Source organism: Hippoglossus hippoglossus, unplaced genomic scaffold (genome assembly GCF_009819705.1).
Source record: "Hippoglossus hippoglossus isolate fHipHip1 unplaced genomic scaffold, fHipHip1.pri scaffold_85_arrow_ctg1, whole genome shotgun sequence".
In the NCBI taxonomy this organism is placed as follows: domain Eukaryota; kingdom Metazoa; phylum Chordata; class Actinopteri; order Pleuronectiformes; family Pleuronectidae; genus Hippoglossus; species Hippoglossus hippoglossus.
The window spans coordinates 2501-11433 of record NW_022986837.1 but is presented as its reverse complement, the minus strand read 5'-3'; the positions used below and the strand labels follow the sequence as shown (position 1 = coordinate 11433).

Sequence of the window (8933 nt, the reverse complement as noted above, 5' to 3'; positions counted from 1 at the left end):
AGGAGCCAATCCTTGGTCTTGATTCAGAATCTCTGACGCCGAGGACCTGACTTCGTACAAAAGGATCAAGATGGAGTCGTGGGTGTGAAGAATTATTGTCAAGAAAGGAGCCGGATTTGATGACATTGAATCTTCACACCCACAACTCTCATCCAAGACTCATCTTGTGTGTCATCAAAGGAGCTTCTCCTGACTGAAGGAAGAATAAGCTATAAAAGAATATATTTCACACTCAAACCAACACCCTCACGATTTCTATGTAAACACTACTTGTTTGCAATGAGCAGGAAGACATCCTAAACTTGTGTCATTGGTTTTAACATGTGCTTTTTATTGATCACAATCCACTGATTCCATACAGGATGAATGCATTTGTTGTATTTCTCCCCTCAGGAGACACTGTTCAACTTGTCACCTGGAGATTTCATACACATCAACAAAAGAATACAGTCCATCTGGAGACCATTTATTCAGCATGAAAATAAAAACAACCAAAACCTAAAAAGAACAAATCCTGGTAAAAAAAGAATGTTTCTTAACATCAACGACAGCTGGTTTCCAATACATGTACAGTCCCGTTAATTTGGGCCTGGGGTTTTCTTGCTCCCTCTCTCTGTGTTCAAGTCCCATCTTCCCTCCTTCCTCTGCTCCCTCTCTCTGTTCAAGTCCCATCTTCCCTCCGTCCTCCCTCACAGGATAGGTCTGGGCTGCTGGGTGAGCAGGAGGCCGAAGCGTTTCTTGAGCAGCACCCGGTTCCGGGAGAACTTGTCGTCTGGGGAGAAGCGGGCCGGGTGAGCCGAGCTGGTGGGCTGCCCGTCGGGCTTCAGCTTCTGTCGGCGATAGAGGAGGAACGAGAAAGTTCAGTCGAGTTTGATGAATAAATGACATTTTCTGGAAAGGATATATCGATATAATCCCAACGTCAGGGCTCTCCAGCTTTTCTGCCTCACAAGCTTTTAAAATTAGTAAACTCCTCTTGTGCTACATCATCACAGGATCCGTCTACAAGCTGTGAGCAGCCTGACTATACTGCCCTTATGTTTAATTATGTTTATTTATAGATTTATTTATCTAATTATCTCATTACCTATGCCTTTTATTTTTCATATTTCCTTTTGGGTATTTGTCCTTATTTTGCCCACTGTTTATATTGCCTCAAACTTTATCTTTCCTCGTGTGTGTACGTAGGTTTACTTATTTCTTTGCTTTAAAATCATAAAATCATTTTTCACACTGATTAAACGTCAGTGTGTTCAGGGAGTTAACAAAGTTCAATGGAACAGAATCTCGCTGAGATGGGAGTGAAACTACATCTTCCTTCTGTGTGTGTCACTGTGGATGAAGTGTGATGATTGTAATTGTGCATCATTGTTCTGCATTCTGTCCTTTGGCTCAATAAAGAACCGGTGAGTGTGAAATAAAGCGGAGTTACTGGAGCAGTAAACAGAAACATGGCGGATGTAAACAGGTCGTTACCTTCATGGTGTAAACTCTTTCCCCGGACTCGGTCTCGTAAAACTGCAGAAACATCGCGATGAAAACTGAAAGTGTCTCTTAGATCCAGAGAAATCAACTAATGTCGATATTATTTCGTTTCTATCGCGAAAAACACGCGACGTTCGTGATTTCACTTCTTTCCTTTCCCACGTGCAGCGAGGTCTCTCCTCAGCCGGAAGTCAGAGCGCATATCCGGTTCGCTCGGCATGCTGGGAAATGTATTTTTCTGATGTAAGACGCTGTAAAGTTTCCCAAAGACAATTCCTTATTACAACAGGAGAGACATGAGCCTTTGATGAGCCTTCTTCATTCAGGAGCTGGATTAAAGACACACAGGAGAAGGCTCCTTTGATGACTTTGAATCTTCACAGCCACAACTTTCATCAAAGACTCATCTTCTATGTCATCAAAGGAGCTTGAATGAAGAAGGAAGAATAAGCTATAAAAGAATATAGCAGAGAAACACTCATGCATGAAATAACACAGGAAATGAATACAGGTCATTTTTGATTGTTAAAGCTGCATTTCACTTGTAAGAGTTGTGCACGTGTGTTTAGCTTGTTGAACGTGTACAGACCATAGTTCGTAAACAGAGATCGGATGAGACGTCTCAAGTTTGGTGCAGATTCAGGATTTTTTTTTGTCACATTCTTAAACATTGAGAGATTACAGGATGTTTTTGACATGTTTATTGATTTCTCAGACGATAATTCATGGATCTTGATGAAAACAAATCAGGTTTCATGTTCAGAGGACTGATATCTATGAGTGTGTGAAACTTCCAACAGATTCAGATTCACCTTTATTTGTCACATCCATAACACACGTTCCAGAAAACATGGGAGCAAAATGTGGTCCTCCACAGGAGAGCAGCGCGAAAAACTTAGCAGTCAAATACTAGTTATTAAAGAAAAATATGAACTGGGCAGGGGACTGGGTGGAATAAAGAGAAGCTGGTTTTATGCATTGATATTTTGGAGGAAATGGCCAAATTAAACTTTGCTGATATCCACCTTTCCTTTTCCTTTTGACAGTTGCAATGAAAAAGAGGTAAAGGATGGATCCAGTGCCGCCTTCTTCGCTTAAGACCACTGTAAATAAAGATACTGCTGGAGTCCACGTAGAATCCACCTTCTGTCCTTGTTTCAGCACACGTCCTGCCGACAGCTCTGTCTCAGGAGAGCTGATGTTCCAGGACTGGTTCGATTGGATGGTTGAAAAGTTTAATCCAGCCGAGCCTCAGCCGATGAACCGATCTGTCTCAGAAGACGAGTGGTTTGACTGGTTGGTGGAAGAGTCCAAACCACCAGAGCCTCAGCAGATGGATGGATGTGGGATGGATGAAGCCTCCACTGTCCTGCCAGGTGTTTGTCCACCTCCACACAACCTCCAGGCCTCATCACCAGGTACCAGTGTCCAGCCAGGGCTCATTTTGACACCCAGTTTTTTTATGTCTCTTCACACAGAAAAACTGCGACAAACAGACGACGCAAACAATTCAACAACCATGTCCTCGGTTTCTCATGGATCCCGGCTCTCCTTGGACAAAAGGTCGCCTGCAGGATGCACCTCGGAGAAGCACAAGACCATCTCGGACTCCCTGTGTCCCAAGGTCAACAGCTTTACATGCTACTATCTCAACAAAAAAATATTTAATATTTAAATCAAAGTTTAAGCAATAACTAACAATTTTTGGAAAATCATCCAAAAGTACAACTTCCAAGGAGATTATTGTGTTTAATTTGTTTATTTTTTTGTTTTGCAGAATGACACAAAAACTACCCAACAGATTTCTGTTCCGGGCGTCCTGGATTTTGATTTGGAGACAGCGGACGATGATGAATTAGCAGCATTATTCACTGTTAAGGACGGTGAAACAGGTGTGTCAGAGGACGCCTCAGACTCTGCAGACACCCGGTCAGCTCAGTCGTCCTAGAAGAGCCAGAATCCCCCCCCCCCCTGCTTCGAGTGTCCCTCCACGTCCAGAGTTGCAGGGTCAACTCAGGACCCTCCAGCGCTGAGGGTCCAGCCCTGGAAAACAGTTCCTCCTGCCCAGTTAAAGGAGTGTGAGGAACGTCGTAGCCCTGAAAACACAAACCCACAGGCAGAACACACGATCCAAAGGCAGATGCAGCATTTCAGGGAGTTACTTTCAAAGTATAAAGGATCAACCTGTTCAAATAAGTGACAAGACGGAAACGAAAAAGAGGTGGAAGAAGATGGACGATTAATGTTCCAACGCCATCAGTCTCAAAACCTCATTTATAGGAAGTTCAGAGATGTGTTTGTGTCAAAAACCAAAAACAGCAAAACACTTAGAACAATTCACAGTTTAATTCATTTATAAATATAAAGGAATTTCACACAACGTAAGAACATTTCATTTACACAAGATAAACTTTGATTTACTGGGTAGTTTTTGTTGCACAATCCCTCGTCCCTTTAAAAAAGAGAAAACACTTCATAACCATAAGAGGAAACTTTATAAATAAAACATGTCATGGCTTCAAGTGACAAAAATAATAAGAGTTCTTTTAATAACATCTGGAACAATGAGATTTCTTGAAGAGAATTCAAAAAGTCAAAGAACAGAAACACACTTCAACAAGTCTTCAAACAAACACTGAAAGTTAATAAAATACAAACATCTCGTCCATTCAAATCGTCCCGGAGCATAAAAAACGTGACTGCTCGTCCTGGAGAAACGTCTTTTTAAAGGAATCCTCACAAAAATCCTCATTCAGACTTTTTGCTGTCGTGCACATCTCTGTTGTTGTTCACAGCCTTCCCCCCCGCCAGGGGAGTGAATGGCAGGTGAGAGCCCACCTCCACCGGCTGCAGGTACTCGTTCACCACCCTCTGATAGGTCGGGTGGGTGGTCAGCACTCGCAGCAGATTGGCTGAGGAGACAGAGCAGATACGATGAGGATTTTAAAGTGTTTGTGTCTTTAAATGTCACCAGATGAAAAGCAGAGTGTAGCTATAAGTCATTCCATAACTTATATCAGTTTTACCACACGTCAAAACTTCCTTCGGAGCAGAAAGTTGCAGCAGTTATTACAAACTCCACATTCAGAGCCGCTCACCTTCCGTCAGCTCGTCCTGATGTGAGGCCTCCTTGTACAGAGGAGAGGTGTTGTACTGAGAAACACCCAGCAGCGCCCCCATGAGGCCTGACAGCTCCTCTGCACTCAGACTCCCTCTGCCCTCCCGGTCGAACAGCTGGGGAAAACAAGACCGTTTGGATACATAAATACATACGATCATACCTCTTAAATAACTTTCTGAAAATGTGACATCATGTCAGAGTGAAAGGTTTTGTTCAGACACGAAGGAGCAGCAGGACTCACGTTGAAAGCTTTGTGAAGAAGAGATTTGAAGCTGAGGAATCCTGAGAGGGCAGCGACACTCAAATAAAACTGTCCCACATCCACAGTTTCATCCTGAAACACACAAACACACACAAACACAACGGTATCATCACATTTGTCTGTTTAAACATCAAGAAAAACACACAGTGTAAACAACACCAGAGGAACATGTCGTGTTAGAAGTGGACTAACACACAGAAACAGCTTGTACCTTGGAGTAGAGCTTGCAGACTGTGACGGCCGTCTCTCTATCCGTCAGTCCGAGAATCGAGGAGAGCTCCTCTGCGCCGACCTTTGACCCTGGAGCCGCTGACTGACACCTGTCAATCATCCGGTCCAGTGCGTCTTCAACTGCAGATGCTTCCAGGCTGAGAGATAGAGAGGATAAATATCAGTAATTGGATTTTCACATTCACTAAAGCCACTGGGCGTTGTCAGACAGATGCAGGTTCTCTCTCACCCGTTCTTGTACAGCAGCGACAGCGTGTTCCTGGCGGGAGACTCCAGTGGGAGAGAGAGACCTCCCAGTTTGTTGACAGGAACTCCACCCTCCATCACGTAGTCTGTAGCTGGGAGTCCGAGCTCCCTGAAACATCAGGAGAGCGAATGATAACTGTTAGCTCACACACTTTGAACCCTGTAGTGGCCTTAGCAGACACCCTGAGAATACAGGACACGGCTGTACACTTGTAATTTGTCTGCATCAAATGAATCTAACACACAAATTCACTACACAACATCACAAGTGGATCTGTGAACCATCATCAACAATCTTTAGTTCAGAAACACACTGACAGCTGTGATGGACACGTTTTACTTCTGACATTTCCTGGGCCAGTCAATCAAGAAAATAAACAATTTGCCAATGAAAACCATTGATAGTTGTAGCTCTAGTAATTACAGTTGCACTCGTACGTCTGGTTTGACATAAGTCATAAGAAAAGGTGTGACGTTAAACTTACCTGGCCATGAGCTTCTGAACATTGTCTGCGTACAGGTTGGGGTCATTCTTCTCCTCCTCCGACGGGATGTAAACCGGAAGGAACTGAAACACAAGTGATCTCTGTCATGTTGGAGTCTGAGCAAAACACCAGGAGAGATTTTCACTCAAACTTTTCACAGCGTCACTTCGGAGCAAGCTGAGAAACAGCAGCCTCTCCTGTGTGTGACACCTCTGACCACACCACTGATGGATGTGATCAAACCACCGCCGGACCAAAAACTATCCACCGTATTCAGCAGGTGTCGAGTTATTCTTTCGTTTTAATAAGATTGACGAGTTTATTCGGGACGTGAACGATCCGGTCTTACCTCAATCGTCATGTTGGTGTAGAGCTGTGAAGTGGTGTGCCACAGAGCCTCAACCCTAACGGACACAGACAGATTATTAGATTTCATTTAGGAAATATGAGCGTCATAAACAAAGAACCAAGCACTTTCACGATAAACCTGGTTTGACGGATATGAACATGACAACTCACCAGGTGGTTCCTTTGTATGTCCAGCGAACGGTGTCCTGAGGAAGAGGCATAAAAATACTATAAATCAAACCATAAAGTGCTAAAACAAACACAGAACTCTCCATGGTAACAGGGAGGGTGGAGAGTTTCTCCTTTTACAGCCGTGAGTAGTTTCAGTCTCATTTCCCTCATTACACAACCTGACATGATACATGTTCACAAACATGATCTCATGTCATATGTCGATATGTGATTTAACAGATTGTGTATTTAAAAGAAAACTTTCACCATCTGCATTCTGATAAAAGTGTGAGTCAGTAAAAAATCTACGACTCACAGTATTTCTCTTGAAAGCTGCTTTCAGACATTTTTCAAAGGGGCTGTATGTGAGAACGTAAACATCCTGTTTCTTCTAAACCCTAATAAACTGTCTGGAAGATGTCCGAACCCCCACGTGTTCCAGAGTCCAAGTCCGAAAGGGGCTTTAGAGAAGTGCTTTCCAACGCAAACACCTTGAAATCAAGGCTGCAAATTCAATTCTGGACTGAAACATCTTCGAAGTAAAGCGATGAGTTATCCCTCTGTAATAAACCTGTAAAACAGCAGGTAGTTGTAGTATCACACCTGTGATGTGTGCATCAACACTCCCTTACATCTACTCACCAGCTTGTTGGGGTAACGCAACAGAACAGGTTGGACCGGGACTCCGGCGACGAAGGCACCTGATGACGAGGGACAGAAAAAATGAGGGAGGCCCTTTCATTCCTTCATGGTTTGTACAAACAGCAGCTAAACGGTGGAATGTCGTCTGCTTCTGAACCAAAGGACAAGCAGGAGGATTGTTTCTCTTCCTGGTGCCTGGACTCATTAATCAACTCTGATTTGTGAGCAATAAACAGGCGGTGAAACTTTGTTTCCATGACTTTTATTCCTGCTAATACTCACCTTGTTTGAATTTGAGGAGACCTTGGCCGTTAGTTGTGGTTCCCTCTGGAAATACCAGCATCTAGCAGAGATTTGAAAAATGAGATTCATGAGTTCAGACCTGCTGTTAGAGACCAAACATCCTTTTCCCATCACCGAGTCCGAATTCAGACGCTGCATTTAAAGATGAAGCTAAGGAGCCGAGACGCCATCAAGAGCAGGGACACTTCAGAAAGTTCATCCATTCAATTCATTTCACTGATTGATTTGTGTTTATTTTTGGTACCAATTCAACTTCAGATGCTTTGCACCGTCATTTCTGTGACTGCCGGCATTAAATTGAAAAGATTATTTATCTTGTCTCCTACTTAAATAAATCCAGATTGTGTTACGTTGATAGAAGTCTTAGAGGAGATCTAAATAAATAGTTTCATACTCATTACTCCAAACTTAGGCCAAGTTTAAAATGGACATTGTGAGACAGAAAATAAGGAGAAACATAACGGATCCCATCTAAAAGCCCTGAGTGACCAATAAGATCTCACCTGAGGCCAGTAGCCATTAGAGGTCAGCCTCTCGTTGAGCTGGGTGACCGCCTTCTTCCTCGACTCGGGGTCTTTCCTGCTCACCAGCACCGCCTGGTTAAACTCCAGCAAAGCTGAGAAAAAAAAAAAGGGGTAAATTAAAACCAGATCCAGAGAAGAAGTCCAGAGCCAGACGGCCAAGACAGCAACACAGGAAGTCCCCGAGCGGACAGAGCAGGTCAGGAGCACACTACTGAGTCTCTTGTTTATCTTGAGACTTCCTTGCATACTTTCATTTTCCACTAGCCTCCTCTTTTAGAAGTATTGATCTTGGTTTGCTGCCTAACAGTTGGGCAACTTGGGGATATTTCCCATCTGATAACAATTCTGTGTCTTCCTGTTAAACACAAAAAAAATCAAATTTTCCAGGAGAGAAGAAACTGTAAAAAAGATGTCGTCATTCCTGCTCTTTTACACAGATACGATTATTAAAAACTGTCTTGTGTTTGTGGCACAATAAACACACAATCTATTCTATTGTATTTGTTATTTGAGTTGCATCTCCTCACCTCCTACGACCGGCAGGCTGGAGTTCTCCGACCGCGACACCACCGTCGCCAGCTGAGTCTGACACAGAACCATCATGTCCAGGTAGCCGCTGTGTGGCGCCACCACCAGCACCGGCGCCTCCTTCAGATCGGCCATGCGACCTTTGACCTTCACCCACAGGAAGCCCAGGGAGAAGAAGACGCCTCGGCTCAGCACCAAGATGATCGGGTGGAAGAGCCGGTGGCGCCAGCCCGTGACGGGCCGGGCGCGCTCCTCCTCGGACAGGCCGGCCAGCCGGAGCCGAGCCAGGGGCCAAGCGACAAGGAACAACATGGCTGCCACTGTGACGCGTAGAGGGAAGAGGAAGCTGCCCAGGATGACGCCCTGAGGAACAGACAATGTCCATCAAACCAACACCAAATAAAACCCCTCATATTATTCTGAAACTTGACTTTAAAACTTTGTTTACATGCTGTACAAGCCGTGACTGAAGCCTTCCAGACTGAACATCAGGCTGGAAGGCTTCGTGTGTTTTTGTTTGTATCTGCCACATCTGGATTTAGACGAACGCGGAAATAACATATTAAAATTATGATCCTTATCCTTAT

At 44.0% G+C, this 8933-nt stretch overlaps 2 protein-coding genes across 3 annotated transcripts in view; both read right to left on the bottom strand.

Moving 5' to 3' along the window:
* Positions 1-445: 445 nt before the first annotated feature.
* Positions 446-1686, bottom strand: nop10 (NOP10 ribonucleoprotein homolog (yeast)). 2 transcript variants are annotated; one of them, XM_034581039.1, is made up of 3 exons: positions 1477-1686; positions 685-830; positions 446-651 (listed from the first exon to the last, which is right to left on the bottom strand). In XM_034581039.1, the coding sequence occupies exons 1-2, from the start codon at positions 1528-1530 to the stop codon at positions 690-692; spliced, it is 195 nt and encodes a 64-aa protein (XP_034436930.1). In that variant the 5' UTR covers positions 1531-1686; the 3' UTR covers positions 446-651; positions 685-689. The 2 variants fall into 2 exon arrangements, with proteins under 2 accessions (XP_034436930.1, XP_034436929.1); XM_034581038.1 differs by having other exon boundaries at positions 446-655; positions 689-830; positions 1477-1683.
* Positions 1687-4109: 2423 nt separating this feature from the next.
* The window catches only part of lpcat4 (lysophosphatidylcholine acyltransferase 4), a 6605-nt gene continuing 1781 nt past the window's right edge, over positions 4110-8933 (bottom strand). Inside the window, exons 2-13 of the mRNA XM_034581040.1 lie at positions 8346-8709; positions 7798-7910; positions 7274-7334; positions 6992-7050; positions 6350-6384; positions 6180-6234; positions 5831-5913; positions 5329-5454; positions 5080-5236; positions 4848-4940; positions 4584-4719; positions 4110-4397 (exon numbers count right to left, since the gene is read on the bottom strand). Coding sequence (XP_034436931.1) covers positions 4234-4397; positions 4584-4719; positions 4848-4940; positions 5080-5236; positions 5329-5454; positions 5831-5913; positions 6180-6234; positions 6350-6384; positions 6992-7050; positions 7274-7334; positions 7798-7910; positions 8346-8709 — 1446 coding nt within the window. The 3' untranslated portion in view covers positions 4110-4233. The remainder of the gene's footprint in view (positions 4398-4583; positions 4720-4847; positions 4941-5079; positions 5237-5328; positions 5455-5830; positions 5914-6179; positions 6235-6349; positions 6385-6991; positions 7051-7273; positions 7335-7797; positions 7911-8345; positions 8710-8933) is intronic.

What these genes read in the sequence shown, in the direction of transcription:
- nop10 (XM_034581039.1), bottom strand. Translation starts at nt 1,530, where the DNA reads ATGTTTCTGCAGTTTTACGAGACCGAGTCCGGGGAAAGAGTTTACACC. An exon ending in AAAGAGTTTACACCATGAAG is followed by an intron (nt 831 to 1,476) that starts GTAACGACCTGT and finishes TATCGCCGACAG; the next exon opens with AAGCTGAAGCCCGACGGGCA.